Source organism: Perca fluviatilis, chromosome 1 (assembly GCF_010015445.1).
Source record: "Perca fluviatilis chromosome 1, GENO_Pfluv_1.0, whole genome shotgun sequence".
NCBI classification, from domain to species: domain Eukaryota; kingdom Metazoa; phylum Chordata; class Actinopteri; order Perciformes; family Percidae; genus Perca; species Perca fluviatilis.
The window spans coordinates 28,908,748-28,934,890 of record NC_053112.1 but is presented as its reverse complement, the minus strand read 5'-3'; the positions used below and the strand labels follow the sequence as shown (position 1 = coordinate 28,934,890).

Below are 26,143 nucleotides of genomic sequence, written 5' to 3'. Positions count from 1 at the left end.
ATTGAGGCTTATTTCCACCTAATGTTAAGGCCCTGTGTTGTGGTATTATGCTTACTTACATGGTGCAAATAGCTAAATACATTTGTGTTTAATCAAATACCCCAAACTTGACACACATTGAACCAAGGGCCAGATAGAATAAATCCCAGGAGTACCAGTTGGTCTTTGAGGATTTAGGCAAAATATTATCCAGTTGCCATGAACACTGTAACTGAGAAATACTCTTGCAATTTTGTTAAGTATGCCTGTGACAAAGTAGGTGATGCACTCACCACTTGTCCCTTGTGCTTATGTACATTTGTCCATTATTATTTTACACATTGCTGTAGTTATTTTAAATGGTATTTATTTCACACACAACTACTGTTTAGTTTCAGTTAGATTTATTAAGTTGCAGGTTCGTACAGTTAATGGTTTCTTCTTCATACTTACCTTTTCTTTGTTCTTTTGTTTGGTCCACTGTGCAGAAATGTTTGGGGAGGAGCCACACAGCAGCATGGTGTATTTATCGTAATGATGATGTCATCAGTGACATCATTAGGCAAAACCAAGCCAAGGGGGTTTTCTCTGTGTAATTAATTTTAATGTGTTTGGTTAAGACAGTTAAGGGGTAATTGATATGAATTACGACCCTCGTAGAGTTTTCTATATTGTGTAAATAAGTGCAAGTGTCTAGCTTTGTCCAGATTTTGGTGAAGTTAGAAATGTTTGGTAGACTCACCACTGAAAGATAGTGGTGCAGTCCAGGGCTGATTGAGAGTCCTATAAAGGCAGTGGCATTTTGCTACTTAAGGCTGTTTTATGCTTCTGCGTCGATTAGACGGCGTACCCCCGCAGACCTTTCTGCGTCAACGCGAACCCCCCTCCGAGCCCTCTGGCGTAGCTCGATGCGCACCTCCAAATTTTTTTTACTTTGCGTCGAGGCGACGCAGACCGCAAGGACTGTGATTGGTCAACTCGTCCTGTGTGTTGATAGTCGGTGTTTCAAGCAGCCTACTGTGGGGAGTAGTAACATGCTAGTTCACTGACATAAGCTTTGCAAATAAACTCAGACATATTTTGTTACAATGACGGGGTTATCCGTTTGTAAAGTGTCTATGTCAGTAACGTTTTTGAAATTAGCACTTCGCCAGCAAGCAGTCCTTTGTGGGAAGTTGTGCTACAGTTTGCTTGTTAACATAACAAACTGTCTCTCTCTTTTGTTGGAAATGGCAGTTTCACGATTGACCCTCCGGAAACTACACATCCCCAAGCGTTCTGGCGGTGAAATGCACCGCAATGCAAAGAAACGCGTTCAACCCCGATGCAGAACTCCGAAAGGGTTACGGGTCTTGGGTCATGGAGTTGCCGTAGAAGCATAAAACAGCCCTTAGGGAAAGGGAAGCTGTGCTGATACAAACATGTGCTTCAGTGACTTTTTGGTACAGCCTATAGACGAGAAGTTGTGCTGCATGAATTGCATGCTTGTCTCATTTTGTCAAGTAGATTGTGTTGTTTTGCTCCAGTTTTCTTTTGTTAGTTTCAACTTTTGTATTTTCCATAATTTATATGTGCTGGCACCTGGCACCCCGTAAACAAGAAATCTCCCTGCCTATCTTTGATGCTCTGGCTATGCTACACAACAAGACCTACTACCATACATTTGTGGGACTTAGGCCTACATGGGTCAATATCACAGCAGCAGAGACCGTGCTATACTGATAGTGACTTTCAAACTTTATAATCCCATTTTTGGAACAGGAGGTTAATCTAGCCCTACATATAATCTAGCCCTACATATTGTACAATTCATACATATTGTGCTGTCTCTAAATCCATAAGCCAAGTCAAAAGGTGTGCGTGTGTTTCCACTGCACATTTATTGTTAGCCAGTTACCAATCTAACAGACTGATCCCAGAATATGGAAACACAAGTTCAGAGTAGCTCAAAAGTCTCAAAACTACCCAAATGTTTTCAGACAAACAGAGCAATTACAGCCAAGTACAAACAAATATATTCAAGTGTTGATGGATTCAATTTTGGAGATTCCAGTTTCACCTGAAATCTTCAAAGTACAAAGTAAAGCCGACACACACACACATCATCTCTGTAGGAACAATTAAATAAATCACCAACATGATTATAAAAAATGGAATTAATGGATATTATTTTGCTAAATAAGTTATTTCAAGTGTGTGAACAGTGACATAAAACAATAAATTACTCCAAACATTTAATCAAAAAACAAAAGGAATGTTAACAGAAAGGAGCGTTTCTATTCATGGGGGACAGTTAATCCACTGTCTCCAGTGTGATATTTACATGTACATCTTTACTAAAACTGTGTTGGGATAATTACAGTGGTACTATTTATGCTGAGTATTACCCAAATAAGACATAAATCCTGTGTGTGCCCATCATAAATACATTTTCGTGGAAATCCATAAAAACACAATGCAAGAATTCCTGATTTTAAACAAAATGTCAAATTGAAAATGACTTAAATATTCACAGGAATGTAAACATCGCATGTGCTGTTAAAAAAAAATACACTCACCATTTTCTCTCTTGGGTACCTTAACTGCATGAGGCTTAAGTGTGATAGCTGTCCCTGAATGTATTAAACCCTCTTTGAGTAATAATATTTGCTCCTGGATAGTTCATGATATCTCTTCTACCAGCTGGAGTCAAAAACCTTCTTGCACATGTTTGAGTTCTCCTGGTGAAGAGGGAATTCAGAGCCGGGGACGAGCTGCTTCCTGCTCTTATGCGACACAGCGCTCTTTCCTGATGGCACGCTCTCATACTTGGTCAAGTATTCACTGAAAGCAGAACATCAAGAATAGAAAATAAGTTTTTGTATAAGATGATTCAACAATAAAACCCCAAAGAGTACTGAATTATTTTTATGTACAGTGGTGTCACAATACCTGAAGGGGAAGGTAGTTTTGTCCATCTGCATGCACACCAGGAAGGGATAATTGGAAAACTGGACAGTGGTGATAAAGTCCAGCGATGCCTCTGTTTCGAAGCTGACCTCAATGCCCGCTCTCATAAAGTCCATGTCCACTGTAACATTGCCAGTAAGCACTAACGCTCCCCTGAAACCATAAAGGGAAAACCAAATGAAAATGTGTTTTTAAACCTTTTTTTTTAAACCAGCAGTTACCACTCAACTAGTAAGCATAATGTGAAACAAACCAACTGTTGCTATGGTTACCTGTAGTTTAACATACTAGCTGTGTTCGAAAGCCTTCACTTTCACGTAAATAGTGCACTACATAGTGTAGTGGTGTTCGAATTCAATGTCAGGTGTTCTGAAATATTCTAACAGACAGCTTCCAGCCAATCAGAAACAATTATTTTCTTTAGCCTTGTCCCAAATCCTGTGGCACATGGTCCTTGTTTGTGAATATGTATTCGTATCATACGGTTTGTATTAGTGGTTTAAAAGTCCGGTAACACTTTACTTGAAGGTATCTACATAAGAGTGACATGAACACATGACACTGTCATGACACGGTCATGACACAGTCATGACACAGTCATGACACAGTCATGACACATGAACCCTAACCCTAACTCTAACCCTAACCCTAACCATAATTTGTCATGACAAAAACTGAATGACACTTACTAAAAGAAGCGTTGTCATAAACGTTTAGGCAAGGCAGCTTTATTTGTATAGCACATTTCAGCAACAAGGCAATTCAAAGTGCTTTACATTAAAACGATTAAAAACAAAATTTTAAAACAAGTATGACTTGTTTATAATGTTTATAACACGTTCATGACAGTGTCATGTCACTCTTATGTAGATACCTTTAAGTAAAGTGTAACAAAAAAGTAGAGTTTAACTACCAAGTAAAGCAACAACTCCCCCTTATTTTACAAATCGAAGTGTGCCAGTTGAACATCAAACGTCTGTAACTTTGCCCGTGGAGTGGAGACGTGCAAAGATGCCAGTGTGGTTTGTTCTGTTTCTATAGATAGCCTGCAAGTCTATTATCAGAGTGGAAGAGGTACAACTATGCTGATCCATTCACCTGCCTCTGCCCTTCCCCTGCACACACGGGTCAAATCATCCTGAAGTTCAAATTCAACATGTGACCTTTAACAGTGGTCGAAAAGTGGGAACAAATCCCAAAACAGAAACATATTTTTTTTTTTCTGTCTTAAACCATATTTTCATTTCTCAGAATGCTGTTCCAAAAAAGTACCAATCCCACAGCATCAAAATCACCTAGTTATTCCTATGGAAACTTATAATCACGAACGTAGGCATAACTATGAAGGCACTAGGGCACGGTGTTGTTTAACATTTGATGCAGTGCCAGTATAAAATCCAAGTTTCATTCTGGATTTTTTTTTTTTTTTGCTATATTTTTTTTTTTCTGCAAAGAACTTTGTCCATTTAGCAAAATAATCTTAAAATACATTAAATCAGAGAATATCTGACCATAATAAAAGTGAACAGGATGAAGAATCTGATCTGGTTCTTGAGTTTGGTTTTGAAGACAGTTATGGACAAAATGTGGTCAGTACTTAAAAAGTGCTGAGGTGCATTTGCACAGGAAAAATCACACTGTATTTTAATGTTTCTCTTAAAGTCCTATTTCATCACCAGATGCCGCAAGCTAACTGACCAGCATGATGATGTGCTTCATTTTCTGCAGCTACGGTTGTGCGTTGACTGTAATGTTTAAATATAGAGAACCAGACAGAACTGACGTTATATCCACACAAACCTACAGTTGAGACAGACATGAGGCACAATACTGGAGTGTGTCCAACGTGCCGGTGGAACAAATGAATCAGACAACACTTATAGACCATGTAAAGATCACATGAATCCAACATCAACAGAAAACTATTTGCAGTGCAGTGACATTGGCTTGAACCTCTTAAACAACTCTCCTTTCAGCCACAAAGGTTGTTTCTAAGAATTGTCTTGTCTATCACAAAGGCCTTTGCCCTGCAAGTGTATTACATCACTGTACACACAACACTTCAAACATACTCAGTTAGATAATTTATCATTCTAAGTCTGTACTTGAGGTTGTGACATATAAACACGGTACACAACATTATGAAAAAGCTAAGCTGATGCCCCAATTTGGCTGCAGAACAAAAACATCTACCACACCTGGTTTTTTTTTGTGTTGTCTCTGGACTGTACCTGTTGTTGACGCTGGTCTTGGACTCCCTGTACCAAAGACTGATCTCCATGCCTCCAGAGATGTCAATAGCTAACCCTCCTTGGAACTCTGCACTCGCCTTCAGACCGGACTGCAGCTGGATCACCTGGAGGGCCGAATATGAGCGCCAAAGAAAAGCAACAAAATGGAAGACTCCATTATGTCTGACTCCCCTGATAATTGAGATTATTTTAATCATAGATCATATTTTTAAAAGACTGTAAAAGCACTTTTAAAGTAGTCACAGCATGAAGCATAATAAATACCACATAATTGTATCAGCTGTACACATTTAGACCCTGTTTACATTCACATCACCACGCTCGACAACTGACGTTATTAACTTGAGTTATATGTGCCTGTGTACACATACTGTACACATCTGACCAAGTAAACAAGTCCTGATACCTACATGACCAAATAGGTTGTGGGCCAGCGCCTTCCAGAATGACCCATAAAGACCGTCTTGCTACTTAATGTACATTAATAACTTTAGGAAACTAAATAGACTTGGTTACAGTTACCTAAGCCTCAGTCTTTTCAAAGTGTCTAAACAAATGACCAATGCTGTCCTTTTCTCCGACAGACCGTTTTGAAAGAGAATAAATATTTCTGAGAGTATTGTGCAGCTCATCGCTGGGCATCAAATACCAGTTGTTAGGTCCTGTTCTCTTTGATAAACTTCATAATTGAATTTACCAAGGACCATTTGTTGCATGCATGACTCGTTACTACCGGTTGTCGCTCTCGTTCATAACCATACTGCATGTAAACTAGCATTGATGGGAGGACACGGTTGTAGCTGCTTACCTCAGAATGATCAGTCAGCAGGATGAGACCCTTCACTACATTAATGGGATCCCCGGTCATAGAGAACATTTTGGACATGAGGTCACTGTAACCCTTGAAGAAGGTGACGGGCCGCAGCTGGACATCAAACAGCAGAGCCGACATCCCAGCAAACGACTCCAGGTCCCCCTCTCCCTCGTCAGGTGTGGCAGCAATCAGTGACTCCAGACCCTGGGCCTCAATTGCCACCTGGAAGAGAGGAAGAATACCCTCATTATTTAAAATCAGCAATTTGATAATTATCCATACAGATCTTTAACACACACACACACACACACACACACACACACACACACTATATTTCATTAGGAAAGGCAAGTGTTTATATATATATATATATATATATATATATATATATATATATTAGATCCCTGTTCCTGTTTCTGCTAAGCTTATTACTTCAATTCATTTTAGTTTCATTATGTGGTTTCCTTACCTGTAGTCCATGTAGCATTGCTCCTTTACTTGCACCATAAATATTCATGTTGCTTCTCCTCATGATCCCAGAGCCTGAATACAGGATGTCCAAACTGTATGTGGAGGTCACATCAGCAGATTCTGTGGGGGCGGGGGGGTTAAAATGCAAATAACTGGTGCCAGACTCAAAATGATGAGTTTTGAGAAGCCAAATAAGCATAAATGTGCAACTACCCTAAAGGTCAATATTTTACTTGGTTGACTCACGAAAAGTTTTTGTCACTCTTGAATTCTATTAACATTAAAATTTTTCTTCATTTCATCTCAGATTCTAAATCATCTTAGAGATGAGGATGGATTACTTACGTGCCATGAATCCTGAGAAAGCGGACGATGACCCGATTTTTGCAAAACGGTCGTAATTACAGGAAACCGTGTCCTTCATAGCCTGTCGTAAAACTTTACTGAAAAGAATGTATATAGAATATACAATAAATGACTGCAATATGTATCGGTAAAATCTTGCTATGTTACGTTCTCACACAAAAATCTCTTTATGTTCGTGTTTAGCTCGGAAACCTCTATAAAAAAGTTGTATTTTTTAGTTTTTGGTCCATTGGATGTCCCATAACACACCTGGCAGGCATCTGGAAGCGGAGGATGTCCTGGATCTTGGACAGCATGTACTTGTTCATTTCATGAGGCAGGTTTCCAATAGAGAGAAGCAGATTCTTGACCTCCATGTAGGAGGGGTTGCTACTGAGGATGACATCAGCAGCGGCAGCTCTCACGTTTTTCTCATAGACTCGTCGATTCTGGTGGTAAACCCTGTTCACGGTCTGCTTCACCTAAAAGTGAGATAACGTATTTGGTTTCAGTATATGTTATATGCTGATTAGCTCAACATACTGTAGCAGTCACACATGAACATCAGTTCAAAGGAAGTATTATGTACATTATGGCTTACCGCATCGGTCATGAGATTGACATTATATCTCTGCAGGGCAGTGAGGGCGATGGTGCTGTAAGCTCCCACCTCTGACTCTGCATATTTGGTAAAGATGGGAATGGCCTCGGGAAGCAGAGAGTTCTTCAGAGCCAGAAGATACATCTGGACCTCGGACTCTACCTGCGTGCTGCCAGGACCGTCTAAAATCAGCTTCTTCACCTGTACCACTGTCTGTAAGGTAAATACACAGTAGATATCAACACTCAGGTCTTAGAATCATTCAAATTTGGTTTGTATTCCAGAGTATTACACAAAGGAAATTTCAGGACTGTAAACAGACAATTCAACATCAGTTTTACTTTAAAATAGGCACTACATTTCTGTTTAACATGTCATTTGTTATCTTCTTGGAAGCTCACCGGTAAGTTGCATCCTCCTTTCTGACACAGCTTATGGACCAGGGCTCCCATAATGATCACCACTGACTCTTTAATGTCTGTGCTGCCAATCTTTCCCTTTGAAATATCCTGAAAAGGAAACAATTCTCATTAAAATTAAATGAAAACATTCAATTGGCATTGAATTGTATAGACTTATTGATAAAGGGTTAAGGTTAGGGTTAGTAGTGAGGCGAATTAAGTGGCATCTAGCGGTGAGGTTGCAAATTGCAACCAACTGAATACCCCTCCCTTTCCAAGCGTGTAGTAGAACCTACGGTGGCCTTCAGGTTACGTTAAAACGCAAAAAGCCAGTGTTTGGTTTGTCTGTTCTAGGCTACTGTAGAAACATGGCAATGCAATACGTCAAACTCTGCCAATGTAAATATAAAGAGATCATTCTAAGCTAACGAAAGCACAACAATTCTTTAGTTTTAGGTAATGAATACATAATTATGAATATTATATTTCATTTCTGCCGATAAATCCCCCTAAATCCTACACACTGGTTCTTTAAGACTAAAGTTTTTAAATTTGAAGACATAGCATTTAAAATAGTAGCAGTAAGCAATATATTATATATAAAGCAATTTTTGAAGAGACCATTGCTAGGTAATGGGTTTGTTTCCATTCAGAAAAAAAAAGTCTGTGGTCCACTGGTAAAAAAGCAGAGCACCGGACTGAAATTCCGTGCAGGTGAAGCACACCTTTTCTTCTTCACTGATTCGGTTATTGACAACATGACGCTCACCAGCAGAACCTGGAGCATTCTCTCGTTGGGATGTGAAGCAAAGCCACATGCGTAGAGAAACCTCTCCTGCAGAACCAACCCTTTGGCATCGGTGAAGTTAAGGAATTCCAGCATGGCATCCAGAGATGCATCTGTCTGAGAGGAGGTCACAGCATCCACCACCTGAGGTCTGAGCAGAAAGAAGGCAAAACACATTGATGGTGAGTTTATAAAGTTAGACTAATTGAAAGAAACAACAGGGTGATGGAGTCAGTAAGCAAATTAAGATGTAAGAGTAGAGTCTGTTTACAGAGATGTTTTGCTGGCACTCTTCAGCACTGTGAGGATCTCGCCCTTGGACGCCTTCCTAATGCTCTGGAGGAGGGCCAGGAAGCTGCGAGGAGCCGTGGCTTTCGACAGGCTCGTTGGCTCCAGCTGCTTCTGTTGAGTCTGCCAATGTTCAAAAAGCTAAGAGGGAAAACACAGGGCACAGGGGATTAGAAGAGAGACCGTTGTCAGTCTATGATTACACAACAATAATAAACAGTATCTATTTACTATTACTGTGTTATTCAGATCATTTTGTAACAATGGCCATATATGAATCGTACCAGTTACTGATCTTCACAGTAACACATGATCCATAATAACGGAATAATGGAAAATAAAGTTTGTTACAACTTCAGTTTTATTTTTGTAGTTTGGGTCATTGTTCCTGTCATTAGTCTCTAATTCCTGATATTTGGAAATGCAGCGACAGCACCAAAAGAGGTCAAACAGGGCAGGAAACACAAGCAGTCAGATGATCATATATTTTTGGAAGCAATGCTAACAGCTCTGTAAGATGGTAGTACATGCTAAATGCCAACACTTAGCATGACATTATGCTCACAATAAGAGTGCTAATATGCTAATGTTTAGCAGGTATAATCACTACCATGTTCACCATCGTAGTGTTTTGCTAAGTTAATTAGGATTCATCCTGAGTGGGTCATGAATGTCTGCACCAAATTTAATGGTAATCCATCCAATAGTTGTCAAGACATTTGACTCAAAACCATACATTTCAACCTCACAGTGGAGCTAGAGGAAAACTTGGGATCAACAAAGTCATTAGGATACACCCTCTGGGGATCACGAATGTCTGTACAAAATTGCAATCTATTAAATACTAATATTTCAGTCTGAATCAAAGTGGGGGACCAACATTGCCATCCATAGAGCGTGGCTAAAAGGTGTTTGCAAAAGTAAAAATGTGTTGTGTGAAACTCAACAGGTACTCACTGATGGACAGCCCTTGCACTGGGATTTGACCTTCTCTGCAACAATACCAACAGCTGCCAGTTTGGCATCGATTGACTTGACAACCCCAGCCACATCTTTCCCAGCGGCCTCCAGCGGTCCAGCCTCTGTCCCTACAAATGTGAAGGTTTGCCTGGGAAGCAAGAAATTGAAAATTGAATACGTGCCCATATAAGAAATGGCAGCACACGTTAATTCTTTGTTAAGGCATTTACCTGGACACGACAGTAGCTGCAGCAGATCTGCGGGCGTTAACAGCCAGTGAGTGTGTTTCTTCAGCCACGGCCGAGTGGATGAAACCATCTTCAAGTGTGAACGTTGTTACAGAACTGGACTTCCTGTTCACACCCAACACCTGAAGGTTGACACATCAAGGTGTGATTCATTAGTGATTCAGTAATGTTCATACGTTAGTATGGTGAGCTTGTCTGGATACTGACATACCTGACTGTGTGTGGTGAATCCAGTCTCCGCCGTCTTACACGTCTCAAGGATCTTGGTTCTCGTCACTTGACCTTTTACTGCCTTGTACTCGACTGTGCACCTTCCAGACACGTCATTCTGTGCCCATACATTAGGTTTGTTCACATTAGCTACATTTAATTAAATATGAAAAGCATTAATAAATGTAATGGGAGCATTATCATGCCATTTACCTCTACTACTTTCCCAGTGTTGAGCTGTACTTGCAGTAGGCTGGCCAGCCCTCTTTTTAGGTTCTTGATGGTTGCAGGTTCGGCCCAGTAGGAATAAAATGCTTTTGCCTACAAAGAAAGCAACATGTTGAACCAAATGTTATGCTTTTGAACAAGGGATACAGAGGCATTTTGTCCAGCACATAAAGAGGGAGGCGACCCACAGCGCTTTACGTGCTGCATCTCACGAGGGCTTTCAAGGTGTCAGTTTATCTTTGCAGAAACACTAAGAGCACACAAATGCATGGTCATGATATCAGAGACTATTTACACTGCATGCAGACATAATATATTCTTTGAAGTGCAGATCAAAAACAAAACCAGAATACTTTGGTATTATCACTTTAAATTTAAAAAAAGAGTCTACCTTAACCTCTAATTATATCCTCAATACACATAAGTACACATCACTGACCAGTATGAAAGATCAGTCAGTCTTATGTTTACTTATGTTGCTGAAATCATGTTAAAATAACAGAACCAAAGCTCAGTCAAATGATCTTGGGAAATGCGAATGGGAAATATCATATCACACCACACAGTTTGGTTTTCCCAAGAGGTTTCAGTCTGGCTCAATATTGGACTCTGTGTCCTGCTCATGAGTGGAGAAAGCAGCCTATTACATCATCCAACAGTGTCACCTATACAGTATGTCATTTATTTGTGGCACTCAACCATGATATCAGCTAGGGCCACCATAAATAGATTGTCCACAGCTACTCTGTATCTTTCCTGCCACAGCCTGTCATCAGTATAAAGAACATAACACCCTGTTCCACACTGTCCAACCTTCTTCTTCTTTAACCTTCTTCACTCCACACTGAAACATTATTCATCCTAAAACATATACTTTTTTTAGCTGCTGTACAACACTTACACAACTGTGTCACCACTGAAGGCCTGGCCTTGTGTAAAACCAATATGAACAAACATACATTTCTATGTTTACTGTACTTCATACTAGAAATATTGGTACCACTTCTTAATAAATTGTTGATAAGTTGTTAACAACTGTTATTAATGGCAATTAAGCATTTACTAAAGCCTTAAAGATCAGTTATAAGCATGAATAAAAACACACTTGATTGCCAGGTTGTACCAAAGTCCTTTCTATTTTGTAATAATGCAATTATAAATGTTCAAATCCATTAATAGATGCATAATAGCTTGTCAATACATTGATTTTGAGGACTCCAGATCCTCTGTAGCCCTTTTCCAATGTTAAGTGTCTTACAGTCCAATTAGTCAAAGGGATTTTTTAGTCATGATCTATAAAGCTTGTAAATGATTAATGAACCATTAATAGAGCCCTTAGTTACTTAACTTATAAACTCTTTATAAAGCAGTACCCAAGCCTTTACTGTATGGACCAAGAGGTAATCCAAAGAAACATTAAACATTGTGTCAAGGGGTCTTTACCCTTGTTGGCAGTTTTTATAAACTAGTATGATTCATGCCCTGTGATTTTAAATGAGATAACTATCAATCGGCTTGCTGTTATTCTTCCGATGGCAATTACCAGTATGCATTATTGAATTGCATACAGTGATTATGACGTGATAACAGCGAATGAGTTTGGCTTGAACTCCAACATCTCACAGACAGTAAGACGACAGCATGAACCTTATCCACTGACCCAGAGCCACTCTTTAAGTCAGGCTTATTAATTCATTCATTCATTGACCATCTAAACTGCTGACCTTTGCACACACACACACACACACACACACACACACACACACACACACACACACACACACACACACACACACACACACACACACACACACACACACACACACGCACACGCACACGCACACGCCTGGTATTTCCCCTGCCAGCATCATCACTCCAGCACAATGAAAGTAAACTCACTAATTCTCTGAAGTTAACAATAGTGAGTGCTGGAAGTACACTACTGACTCTCTTACATATAAGATCATAAATCGGCCAAAAACTGAAATTCTTGAATATTAGAATATTTGCTGTTTTCGGACAATTTCCGGCTGTTATTATTTGCCTGGAGTAATTATAAACTGTTAATTTGTACCAAACCTCTTACAGTAATAGACTATGAGGTTGTACAGATAATACCAGCAATAAGTGGTGTAGCCACCCATAAGGAGTTTTTTTTATACACATGTTTAACCTCAAAGGATCTAAACTTTTGCATGCAAACTGCTAATAAATCACAGACTAAAAAGAATGAATGCTCTTACCTTTCCATTTTTCAGATGCAACAAAAAAGGTTTAGTCAGAGCTGCTAGTTTTGTTTTCCCCAAAACACTTTCTGCAGTGGATCCATGGAGGACATTCTTCTTTTCTGATCGGTGGGTCGCATGGTCGATCCTCACATTTGAGATCTATGAATGAGAGATTAATTAATCTGAGCAAAAAGGCTGCATTTAGTTTTTTGGCAAAACATTTTTTTGTGCATTGTCAACACACCACCAGCTACACTGAAGAAAAAGGAAGCATGCAGACTTTACTACCAATTTTATCAGAAGTGTATTTGTAGTAAGAAATTATTCTAAGTCTTGAAATGACATCATGTCCTGTCTCAACATGTGACTGGACAGACATACCGCCAGTTGAATCAGTTGGTTGTCTTTGCTGCTGGGATCTCTCCACACTAGGTTGACGTTCACATCGCTTGAGATCCTGTAGCCAGCACTGCCCTCTTTGGACCCCCTGGCCCTGTCCAGCAGCACCTCAGTGGTGTAGCCAAATTTGTACAGCTGGTTGTTGTTCAGCCGGGGTCCAGCAGCACCACCTGAAGAAACACAGGAATCACAGCTGCTAAGCACGAGTGCAGAAAGTGAGAATGATCTGCAATAAGACTGTTATCATATTGCAGTGTGAAGACAGGTCTGCTAGTGTACTGGAGACTTAAAAGAACATGCCACTGGTGTTTTCACATGAAATATGCTTTCAATTTTCCAAAGCTACTATAGTATTTTAGACATTTTTCACACCTAACCACTGGTTTCATTTTATTGTCTGTACCTTATGAATATCAGCTAGTTGAAACCTGAAACATGACATAGCAATCCATCACCATGGACATTCAGCCATCTTCATTTGTTTGTCACTGTATTCTCATATAACACAAGGTGTGAGCAGTGAGTGACTGTGGCTGTGTCATCAGAAATTAAAAATGGGAAACAAACAATGAGCAAACATGGATAAGGTGGGAAGGATGTCATTTTCGTAGCTTCTTACATGTTTTGGGAGCAAACATACATGTTTTGGGAGCAAACTCTCAAATCTCAGATTTCAGAGCTTCTCATTATCAAACTACCAAATAGGTGCAATATCAATTTAATATAGAAATCCACACTTTTAATTGCTTTTCCATCAACGGTAATACAAATAAAGATTATTTTTATGAATGAAACTAGAATACTTGAAAGCTCTATGTCTTTAATTCAGGTCATTTTTAATAATAAATCCTACTGACACCCTCTCTTAAAAAACGGTATTTTTTATATTTAATATCAAACATGCTGTTGCATTGTCTTATCCAGTTAATTCCAGCTATCTTTCACTTGTGGCCGCATTAACCTCTGAAGTGCTCTGGTTATAGATTCCCCAATACACTTGGGTTTATAGGAAAGTATTTTTCAAAGAAGAACAGCTCTCTTTCATTTTTGGATTCCATTACAGAAATAATATCTGTGCATAGCGTTGAGGTAATTCAACCAGCGGCCATTTAAACAAGGTGTGCTTAATCTGAGAGATATGACATAGATAGGACATTTGGCCTCGAGGGAAGGCAAACTGACGTGTCAGTACTTGATTTCATCACCGGCCGCTGAAGAACGTGGAGCTGAAATTCAGCAAATAAAACTCTGGGTCTTTTGTCAACAGCTGACGGAGATTCTTAGGGAACTTCAGAATCAAAACACCAACAGAAATAATGTGTCTTTTGTTTCATAGTGCTGTGTTTTATCTTTCTTGATTATACTCTTTCACCTCTTATCAGTCAGTGATGTCACAAAGTAGTAGGCCTACTATGTGAAGCTGTAGCCTACTCCATTTATAATGAATGGGGAGACTGAGCCCATTGTAAGCTCACCCAGTGTGATTTCTTGCCCGAGTTCATTTTTAAATCTCTGTGGCCCAATATAATTAAGATTTACACCTTTGATCCAAGGCCGCTGTTAGGAATTATGCAGGGGACAACATTTTCCAAATAGGGCCCCTCATCCAGCACCATAGATCTTTGCATGGGCCTTGGACAGGGGTTATCTGTGCCCTTTGACCACCCCTGACAGCCTGCTTAGATCATCCATAATTTCCAACTTTCCCTCTAAGTAGAAGCCTCCAAAGCACAGTACAGTTAGCTACAAATAAAGACTTTTGACACATTTCTACTTAGTGAGCATGAAGTAAGTATCTTCTGGCCCCAAATAAGTTAATTCAACCTTTATTAATTAATCGCCTAAAAGTGTCTGTTGGCCCCAAACATCACTCTACCACAAACTAGCACTACTCACAGAAGAAGAAGAAAACATCAACTCACCTTTGGCAGAAGCTGAGGCAGAGGAGGCTGCACAAAGCAAGAGCACAGCTAGAGTTAACATTGTGTGTCCTCTCTCTGTAGCCGGGACAATCAAGACCGACACAAAAACCGAGTCAGCGGCTGAAGCGGCACTAGAGGGCCAAAAAGAAAGGCAAAGCAAGTCCGAGCTTCTCCTAATACGTTTTATCGGAGGGGAGGGCAGACTCCAAACTCCACGCGCAAGTACTAAGTACGAGATAACCAGCAAATCATTAACCTGAGGAGCACAGATTTGACAGGAGATTCAGCCAGGAGTCCCCCTTTTAAAACTGCGGGGCAGTATCTGCGTCCGCGCGCGGCCATGCGATTGATTAATCAAATGAAATGGGATTAACTGATTGATTCAATTGATCAAGGGACAAGTAAGACTCGCCGTCTGGATTTTAGGTTTCCGGTTATGTGCATGCCCTGACTAGTCAACAATCAATAAAGTTATTTTGATAGAAAAAAAAAAATCGTACAATTAGCGCAAAAATATCTTGATAAGAGCATTTATATTTACCAAGAGTTGGCAGAGAGACGTCCTCATGTCGGATACCTTTCACCTAATTTCTTTTTGGGATGAACAGCCAGTACTTTGTCTGTGTGTCTTGGTTGGAGGAAATGGGCAGTCTGTCAGTGAAATAGCCCTCTGACTCAAATTACAGCATCTCAGTGGACCCAAAAGTGTGGCAAATTTCAGCAGAGGGTCAGTCTGAATATGTGATATTTTTAGAAATCTGTTTAGGTCAGTGAGTTCATTGTTTGAGTAAGGATAGGCCTACTGCTGATTTCTCCAATTAATGCATCCCATACTATATCAATATATACTGGTTTACAGATAAGGCTAGCCTATAGCTTAAAAGTTGCAACCTCAGTCTGTAAAGTTAAAATATTAGAAATAGGTGTTTAATCTCCATACAGTGTGTGTGTGTGTGTGTGTGTGTGTGTGTGTGTGTGTGTGTGTGTGTGTGTGTGTGTGTGTGTGTGTGTGTGTGTGTGAGTGAGTGAGTGAGTGAGTGAGTGGGAGTGGTTGGATGGGGCATTTCAGGTAATTCCACTTGACATTGTTTTTGAATTTTACAGTACACCAGCCCTCCCCCTTAAATGTTCTTACACCTATATATAGCCATATTTAGTCAATGATGCAGCACAGGACAGTAAACAAGTAGTTTTACTTCTACTTATGTAATAAATAAGTAAATAAGATACAACACACACAGGTAACACAGCGCTGCATGCTGTTTGTAAACTTGTTAAAATGTCAGATAACTGTAGTGGAGTAAGAAGTGCAATAATTTATTGTGAAATGTACAGTAGACAGTGCAGTAAACTATAAAGTAGCATACAATGGAAGTGAGTTATTTCAAATGTGTACTTAAGTACAGTACTTGAGTAAATGTAAATGTCCCATCACTGAACTCTGTAACATAATGAACTTTCAGATTAAAGCACAGCAGCACTGACTACAGTAAATGTGAGTTTGATCGAGCAGCCAGTGGGTGTCAGTGTTTGTCTGCTGTTGTTGATGGATGGTTACCAGTTTTATGTAGGTAGAACTGAATCCAGATTGAATAATAATAATAATAATAATAATAATAATACATTAGGATATGGATACAGAGTACAAAACTATAACATACAGTACAATACAATACATTCAAAACATGTTTTCTTTTCCTTCAGCGACTGTGAAAATTGTGCGAACAGATAAAGCATGAAATAAAAAGTACAATATAAAGTAGACCATTTAACGACAATAAGAATGGTGGACGCATACATTAACTATACAAAAATTATGTGAAATGATAAAGCACAAAGAATGAGCACCTTGTAGAAATCATTTTTCAATTAAAGTTCCTGACTGCAAAGATCCAGAAAAGGTAAAACAAAAAAACTTCAGGTTACAAACAAGAACATATTGGATCAAGAGGTCACTGATGTAAGACAGAGCAAGACTATGAATGGATGAGACTTGTTGGAATGGATTTATAAGTTAACAATAACATTTTAAATCAGTTCTATAAGTAAGTGAGGGGCCAATAATAGGGAGCTAAAATAGAAGTAATGTATACCACGGAAACACTTTCGCTGTCTCATGATTCTTGCAATTTTTGGGTTGTAAATCCACATGATTCAATGCACGTAGAAGTGTCAGCTAAATAAATGTACTGTAATGTAAAAGATAAAATAAAAGAGACCCTGAATGTCATAGGGGGGGCAGAGCTCAATAGATAGCCCATTTATTATGGGAAAGCCGTTATCCCTGTGTCCCTGGTTGTGTGCTAATCAGTGAAATCAACTTCTGTAGTGTTTAGTTAGAAGGAAAAACATATTACATATTCCAGCAGGGATGTGATTTGGACAATTCTTGGTCAGAAACACACAACAAAGTGTCACTGTCCCATCAAATATCTGGATAATAAAAGGATCAGAAGGAAGGTACTGAGTTGACAGTTAACTTATCACGTGTTATATTAAAATGTATATATTTAGCACTGATGAAGCATTTTGGTAGAGTGAGTAGTGAATGTGTTTAAGAGGAAGGTTGATTACGTCAGAAGGAACGAGTCTGCTGTTCTTCTCTGTTGAGTCTAGAAAAGCGCCGGAAGTAACGCTGAGGCATCTGGCCAAAGGTCCGATCATTTGAAATCAGTCCCTGATAACACAGCAAACATTTACATTATGTAAACTGGGTATCTAAATAGCAAATGATAAGTGTTGTGTTGAAAGAAAGGTGTGTGTGTGTGTGTGTGTGTGTGTGTGTGTGACCTACTAATCTTTGTTGTTCTCTCTGTGAATGTATAATTTAAGAGAAAACAGCAATAGGGTCTGATGACTCCACCTCAGTCTAATCAGTCTAATCAGTCTAATGAGCTGAAAACAGTCTGAGACAACACACGAACAGCAGAGAGACAAAGCCCCGCTCTGACTTCCTCTGTTCCATGCATTTACCATGTTTGTTTTTCCAAAAACTTTTCAGAAGCTCTGATGCATCTCAAAGGTCCTTTAAATCAAATTGTCTGTGTAATCCCTTGATTGGAATTCTGGTGTTATTTTCCTAATGTTTTGTGTTACAATATTTCCACAACATGTTAGCTTTAGGTGTGTTTGTGTGTGCAGGAGATGCCACCAGCGTTGTCTGTAATGAACCTTCCACTGGTGAATTAAGTGCTGTTATCCCTGATCCTCGGTTTTTCATGTCCTGACTAAAACGATTAAACTGGGTGATAGGTGAACAATAGGCCTTTAGGCTTGTCACAGTAAGGACAGGTGTAAGTTGATTGGTGGCTGAATTCCATTTCGCTGCTTTGCTTTCAGAGTCCTGGTATTGTGCATGCTGGCTCACTGTCACACTTTCATGACTTACTGGAATATTTGAACCCAACAAAGCCATCGTTATTGTTATTAGTGACATATCCGCTTTCCCTTAATTGCCTTCTATGACAAGTTCAAATGTCCACTGTGAAAAAGGCTTATGCCGCAGAGATGTCATGACTTATTATCGTGTGATGTTTATGACAAACACTAATGTGCAATTGAGTTCAAACTACAATTTACCTTTTTTTTTCACCCTGTCAGTGTCCATCTCTTCAGTTAGGATCACTTTGTGATGCAATTTGATTTGCTGTCAAGTGTGCCAGGCAGAAAAACTAAAGAGGAATTAATTTGAAATAATGATCCTTTGCAGAAATCCTTAGTAAATGTAAGTCAAATGTCAAACACACAACATGACAAAAGTGAATTGCTCTCATGTTGAATTATCTTGTTGCCAGTGACGGGGCAATGGATTTTATTTTTTGCTTTGACTGGTCATATTCATTTCAAACACTAGATGGTGGTATGGAGTTTTCTTTTGACCAATAACTGACATTTTCTTGCAAATAAGGTAGTCCAATAACTGTAATAATCACTTACTCTGAGAGTAAGCTGTATTTTTGAAAGTTTATAAAGATTTATTAAGAACTGTGGCCAAGCTCAATCAACAATCTATACTATACAGTATGTATACGCAGACAAAAGTTTACAAAGGCCCACATTTATTCAGATATATATTTACAACTTGTCATGATCCAGTTATTTACAAGAATCAGGAGTACACAGGAAACAAAAGTTATAATCAGGATTATGTATAATTCACAAATATGGCACTGAGTGGTAAGAAAAAGTGTGATCAGTCAACAACAATCATATGAAGCTTTTAGTGGAAAAAGGGATATGACCCCATTACTGTATTACTATAAGATTTTTATTTTTATATATATATATATATATATATATATATATATATATATATATATATATATATATATATATATATATATATATATATATATATATGTGTTTGTGTGTGTGTGTGTTTTATACATACACACATTTTATGAAAAGATGTTCATTAACCAAGGCTGCATAATATTTGACTACAAAGGAAAAGCTATGTAACATACTGCAGGTTCACACCGCCTTTACATAAATTGGCTCCTTTTACTTTCATGCTGTACAGTTCTATGGGTTGATACAAAATGATATGCTTTCAGATACTTTCTAGACAGAAAAACATAACATAAGTTGTATCTCAGTTCCAAAGTTTGCATTTAAAATAATGCTGGTGAGAGAGCACGTGTGCTCTTCTTTCAAGTAATGTATGTATGTAGGCTATAAATCATTTCTACGTTCAGTTGAGGTCAGTTCCACCAAGCAGCACCAGCATGGGTTCATGTTGTGCTTTGGAAATAGCTTGTATCCTAATTTTCCAGTGAAAACTTACAGATCAGAAATATCTAACACAACAAACAAAGGTATGTTAATTAATTAGGCAGCTTCCATTAATGAAACACATCGACAACAACTAAAAGATAGAGGAAAATCACTGAATGAACACAGAGTAAGGTAATGTGCAAGGAATGGCACAACACGCATAGTGTGCTAAAATAAACATTTTCTGTCAAACTGCTTTTGGAAAAAGGATCTGACATTATGGAGCCCCATGAAGTTACAGATGCACGCTTTTAAGTGCACCATCCAGTGGCTGCTGCTTGACTTAAATAATCCACCATGACACAAATCACTCATATATGAATAATAAAGTGCTTAAGGCTGAGTTTAGATTTGGATGCCACATCTTCTGGTCTCTTTCAGTATATTTAGACATTTTTGTTTAAATGTCACTGCCAAAACTTTTGGCAAACAAACTGCAACTTTGAAAAGCCTACAGCATCAATCATATCCCGTTGTGATACTACAGGTTACTATATCCACTATATACTCTATAGCCCCATAAAACTCTGCTTACAAACTGTATGTACCTGTAGAATATGAGCATAATGTCACACATGGAAATTAATCTGAAGTAAAAATTTTCCCGTCGCTTTACGTAGATTCCATTAAACATTCAACAAAGTGCTAACCAGCCCATTCACGCTAAACTATAGTAAATATTTTACAAATACTTTTAAAATACTTAACATCGTTGAAATACATTTAGGGGAGCCAATGTCCTACCAGTAGACAATAGGCATGCAGTGCATTTCCAGAATCACTTTTATATCTTTGTACACAACCCTTACATGCAGTGTTAACTGCAGCTGTGAGATATATAAAACCAATTCTTTTCTGAATGAAGCACTACCTCTGATAAAACATCCAATCTACCATCATTTGTCCTGTTTAAAAGTTATGATCCTATCCCCTCCTCATTTACAGCCTTACAAACTAAAGAAATCTGAACTGGGACTTTGAGCCACTTCACCATCATAGCTGCTTATACTGTGAAGCATTTACATTGCACTTGTTTATTTTGTACTGTATGAGAGCTACAATACATTTTAAAGGTTGTGCTTCATTCAGAAATTGGGCCACAAATAAGTCTAAAAATAACTCTACATTTGCTATTTACATGTGAAGGAGACTCTTTGTTCTGGATGCATTAGCTGATTAATTTATTTCCCTTTGTTGCTGGCGTCCAAACAGCAGAGTCCTGTAGAAGAAAAAAAACATTTCAGTGCAAAGGCAATCTACGAGGGGAAAATCAATAGAATCAATCAATATAAATACAAATATTTACATGCCGCAACATTAATTATGAAATCCAATAGTGCTTACCTGGTACATCCTTCTTGCCTTTGGAGATTCTGTGGAGGTCTTAGGTAAACAAACTGCACAAAACAAGAGGAAGATTTAGGAACAGATGCAATAAAATGAAGACATAAAACTAAAATTACATAACAAGGCAGTTCTGTGAGGCGGTGCTTAGGTAGAAAACGTTATCTGGCACAACTTCACCTGTATGCAGGTGCATGGACCCTGATGAAGGCCACAAAAAATGCATCTGTCTCACAATTAGGAGTTATGAATCCTACAAGTGTCGCTGGAGTTTTGACCCTTAAGGCTGTACTTTGGGCTAAATGCTACTTGGAGCTAAATGCTATAGTCTGCATGCTGACATGCTCACATTTTCTTTTTTAATGTTAACTATGTTCAACCTTTTAGGTTTAGCATGTTAGCATGCTAACATTTGCTAATTAGCAGTAAACCAAAAGTGCAGTTGGGGATGGTGGGAATGTCATTAGATGGCAGGTATTTGGCGTATAGGACATTGCACTCAAAACCACAAATGCCAACCTCAATGTGGCGCTGTCAGAAAGGTCTGTCAGTAGGGTTCATCCTCTAAGAACCATGAATGTATGTAGCAAAGTGTTGTGCTAATCCATCCAATAGATGTTACGATATTTCACAAAATAAATGAAAACTTTGATATCTGGAGATGATGGACAAAAAAAAGTTCTCAAAATTCAGAGGTGTCAAGTAACGAAGTACAAATACTTCGTTACTTAAGTAGAAATTTTGGGTATCTCTACTTAACAGACTTTTTACTTCTACTCTCATTACATTTTCACACAATTATCTGTACTTTCTACTCCTTACATTTTAAAAAAATGTGTTTTGAGGAGGTGGGGTAGTGCACTATTAGGCCCCTGTAGGGTGGGCTAAGCTTTTGTCCTTAATGGCATTTTTTCCCCTTACATAACTTTTACTTTTATACTTTAAGTAGTTTTGAAACCAGTACTTTTACACTTTTACTTGAGTAAAAAGCTTGAGTTGATACTTCAACTTCTACACAAGTCTTTTTAAACCGTAGTATCTATACTTCTACCTGAATACTTTTGACACCATCCTGAGGGGAATATTAATGTTGGTACCACATTTATGTACCATCCAATATCTGTGGAGATATTTTAAGGCTCCTGCACTTCTGCAGCTAAAGTAAAAGTTATTTTATTTACCAATTTCACTCCATTAATTATTGTTACATCATTGGTCCCAGCCCGGGTGAAATTGTGCTTGAATGAACACAAAGGTGCCACTTACCAGCTCTCTCTCACGGCGTCAATGTCGCTCACAAGATTTTGTGCTAAACAGATGCCAAAAATCTAAAACAAAGAACAAATATTTCACATTAGGTATATTAAAAGTTGATAGAGAGGAGATACCAAACCGTTCACATTGTCCCTCACCTGTAGTAATGCAATCCCTATGAAGATGCCTGCCACCACGGTCAGGTTTTCTTGAAGCCACTTCTCAAACTGAGGAACACATCCTTTGATATAGATGAAGGTCCGCTGCTCAGAGTCCTGACAGAACATATAAAAAACAGGTTTTACAGCCTAACAATCAAGTGCAGATGAAATGTTTTGGCTTTTACTTTGTTTATCCTCTTAAAAGTTTTAAATCTTAGAGTTACTGTCGGCATTGATGTTGGGATTTGCTTTGCAGCACTTGACAACATTGTAATTTTTAATGGAAGCGCATAATTCTCCTTTTCAGTCTGTGGTCTCCTCAAAAGCCCTTCACAATAAAATCTCTCTGAACACACACACACACACACACACACACACACACACACACACACACACACACACACACACACACACACACACACACACACACACACACACACACACACACACACACAAAAAAAAACACACACACACACACACACACACACACACACACACACACACACACACACACACACACACACACACACACACACACACACACACACACACACACACACACACACACACACACACACCTCCTGTTAAAAACAAAAAAACAATTAGCTCACTCTAGCTTTTTCCTCAAATTAAAGTCAAATAAACAAACAGCCTTTTCCTTATATTATGCTATTATGGAGTAAGGCCACAGCTAATGATGGGGGAGGGGGTTCAATTCCTAGTGCATTTCTGCAGCATGAGTAATACCACACGGTCCAAAGTGGTGATAGGGAGCCAACTGTTGTATTTGGAAGACTGTGGAGTTACATACTGAAAGAGGAATATTGTGCCCAGGGTGGAGTACCGGATGACCTCATGTAGCCAAATAATCTTGCCTGAGGCAAAATAAGCCAGAGCCATTTCTACTCTTCGTACTGTTTTATAGCACTGGCTTACTTTTAGATCAGGGTCTCAAGCTCTGTTATAAATGCAAGTTTCTGTTAAGCCACTCACCGTTTTTGCTCGGATGTCGTAGCCACACTGAGTGTTGATGACATCCTCCTGGGAAGAGAAGATGGTTCATGATCATATATTTTTTCAAAAGGTAAAATCAAGAAATTTAGATCATATACTGGCAAGATGTAAAAACGCCAACGCTGCTTGATTTCAACCACCTCATTTTTATTACTGTCGAGGTTAACGTAGCATACCATTTTATCCCAAGGAACACTGCTGTCCAGCGTAATAAAGGAGTGTGTTAGGCAACTAGATGTGTATTGAGACAGCAGTGCTCCCATTGAACTAAACCTGCAAACATCTGCACAGATCAGAGCTATATACTTGAGATTCAAGACTAGGATTTGAGTTGGTTAGGTCACAGAATTTAGGAATTTGGACTTGAGTGCTGTGAGACAACACTAATGTTTTGAACCAGTAAAACCCAATGAAACCGGCAAGCAGAAACTTAACTTGCAGAATGGAAAATTGTGACTTGCCTCAAAGACTTAAAAAGACCACCGCATAGAATTCTTGTGTTTTCATTTTGAAATGTGTTAAACTCCCATTTAACACGAGGCAACATTCATCTGTTAAATCTTTTCGGTCAGAAATAAAGCGCTGGATGTCCCAAAACCTTTTCAAGCCAAATAAAAACAAATCAGAAAGAATTTTCTTTGGTCGAGCCCTAATTTACAAAAACATCTTGGCTCCCTGTCAACAAACGTTGAAACCAGCCAGAAACCTGGGAAACCTTTCATTTAAAAAAAAAAAAAAAAAAAAAAAAAGTAATTCAATCATGTTTATTTCAGCTGAGAAGCATTCAAAAATCAGGTCTTTTCTTTGTCCACCTGATCTTGAGAAGGTCCCAAATGCTTTTATTTCATCTCCGTTAGATTATTGCAATGCACTGAATATTCGGAGTTAAGCCAAAAAAAACATCTCACGCCTTCAGCTGGAACAAAAAACAGCTGCTCTGCGTTTAACAAACACTGGAAGACAAGATCGTATCAGATCATGAAAGATTTCACTGATTACTTTTAAAGCTGGGTTCAGCTCCCAGTTACATTGCTGAACTGCTGCACCCCTAGGAGCCAGAGCACAGCCTCAGATACTCAGGCAGGGCTCTGCTGCCTGTTCCTAAGTCCCGTTTAAAAAACTAAAAGAGGACCGGGCCTTTTCAGTCAGGGCCCCTAAGATCAGATCTGGAACTCCCTGCCTGAGGATCTGAATCTTGAATTTTAAATCACTTCTCAAAACTTTTTATTAAGGCGAGACATCATTTTATTTCCAACATGTGCTATTGCTTTCTATTTTTTATATTACCTTTTGGTATTTTATTTCCATTTTAAAGATTATTTTTTGGGGCATTTAAGGCCTTTATTTTTATAGGACAGCTTAGACTTGAAAGGGGAGAAAAAGGGAGAGAGGGGAATGACATGCAGCAAACGGCCGCAGTTTGGAGTCAAACCCGCGGCCGCTGCGTCGAGGAGTGAACTTCTATATATGGGCGCGTGCTCTACCAGGCGAGCTACCCAGGCGCCCAATTTTATTTCCATTTTAAATTTGTATTGTTGTGACTGTCTGATTTCATGATTTTTGTTCCTGTTTTAACCACCTTTGTAATTTTGTTTTGAAAAGTGCTGTATAATAAAAAATAAAGCTTATTATTATTAATTTTTTTTATAGTCATGCTTATTGTTATGAAGTGTTGCTCTTAAAGAGGATGACCTGGGTGGAACAGCATGTCCTTGGGTCAGCAAATAAAAGAGACTCTTGTGCAACTTTCATTACAGTGAAGCACGAGCAGCAGTTTGAGCATTTTTCTGCCAAAAAACAAACAAAAAAAAAGGCCTTGGTCAAGATAACCCCTACCAGTCACTTTCTGACTTTGCTGTGCTGGCAGAGTCTGACAGGACTAAACACTGAGGCCTCCAGTTCCTTTTGGAGACCAGCCATGATAGTTGACAGCGGCTGCCAGCCTTTTGGAGGATGCAGATAACATAGCAATGAGTCACAGGGAGGACCCTCACAAATTTCCCTCAAACTACAAGGTTTTAACATGTTAGAAAGTGACCTACTGAATTTGCTCTCCAATCTTCAAGACACAGAAACACCATATTACGCCTATAGGCTTGTTATGAAATGAATTGACTGTGGATTAGAAAGTGTTGAGTTTTTGTGGCGACATACCGCCGGATCTTTGGTGCAGCAGGAAAAGGGCACTCCACATTTCTCGCGGCTTGGGTTGGAATCCGTACAGTTGAAGTAGATGTTCAAATTCCAGTCGTCAGCTCCAAACGCTCCACAACACTCCCACTACAAGGTTAAAAGAGACACAAAAGAACTCCCATATATGTCAACAATGTCCCACAGAAATGGTAAAAACAACACTGGAGTGAAATCAGTACTGTGGAGTGCTCACATATTCCTGGGTAAAGTCTATCAGGTTCTGCAGATCAATGTCGTCTCTGTAGGCCCGGATGTTGTTGTTAATGAAAAAATTGAGCTGGTCCTTGATCCAGTCTTTGAAGACAAAGGCCAGGACTCC

At 38.9% G+C, this 26,143-nt stretch overlaps 2 protein-coding genes across 2 annotated transcripts in view; both read right to left on the bottom strand.

The window, feature by feature from the left end:
• Window positions 1-1,840: 1,840 nt before the first annotated feature.
• On the bottom strand, window positions 1,841-15,376 carry LOC120562543 (microsomal triglyceride transfer protein). The gene is made up of 18 exons (XM_039806278.1): window positions 15,083-15,376; window positions 13,143-13,330; window positions 12,777-12,920; window positions 10,519-10,626; window positions 10,307-10,423; window positions 10,078-10,217; window positions 9,845-9,995; window positions 8,871-9,028; window positions 8,582-8,750; window positions 7,813-7,920; window positions 7,412-7,624; window positions 7,081-7,292; window positions 6,811-6,908; window positions 6,464-6,585; window positions 5,989-6,216; window positions 5,160-5,284; window positions 2,911-3,081; window positions 1,841-2,802 (listed from the first exon to the last, which is right to left on the bottom strand). Exons 1-18 carry the CDS (start codon window positions 15,141-15,143, stop codon window positions 2,655-2,657), a joined length of 2,661 nt encoding a protein of 886 aa, XP_039662212.1. The 5' UTR covers window positions 15,144-15,376; the 3' UTR covers window positions 1,841-2,654.
• Window positions 15,377-21,015: 5,639 nt separating this feature from the next.
• LOC120562536 (tetraspanin-5) overlaps window positions 21,016-26,143 on the bottom strand; it is a 10,287-nt gene continuing 5,159 nt past the window's right edge. Inside the window, exons 4-10 of the mRNA XM_039806264.1 lie at window positions 26,018-26,143; window positions 25,786-25,911; window positions 23,611-23,658; window positions 22,615-22,731; window positions 22,469-22,530; window positions 21,203-21,255; window positions 21,016-21,077 (exon numbers count right to left, since the gene is read on the bottom strand). The exon at window positions 26,018-26,143 is cut by the window's right edge and continues 45 nt beyond it. Of these exons, the coding sequence (XP_039662198.1) occupies window positions 21,243-21,255; window positions 22,469-22,530; window positions 22,615-22,731; window positions 23,611-23,658; window positions 25,786-25,911; window positions 26,018-26,143 (492 nt within the window). The 3' untranslated portion in view covers window positions 21,016-21,077; window positions 21,203-21,242. The remainder of the gene's footprint in view (window positions 21,078-21,202; window positions 21,256-22,468; window positions 22,531-22,614; window positions 22,732-23,610; window positions 23,659-25,785; window positions 25,912-26,017) is intronic.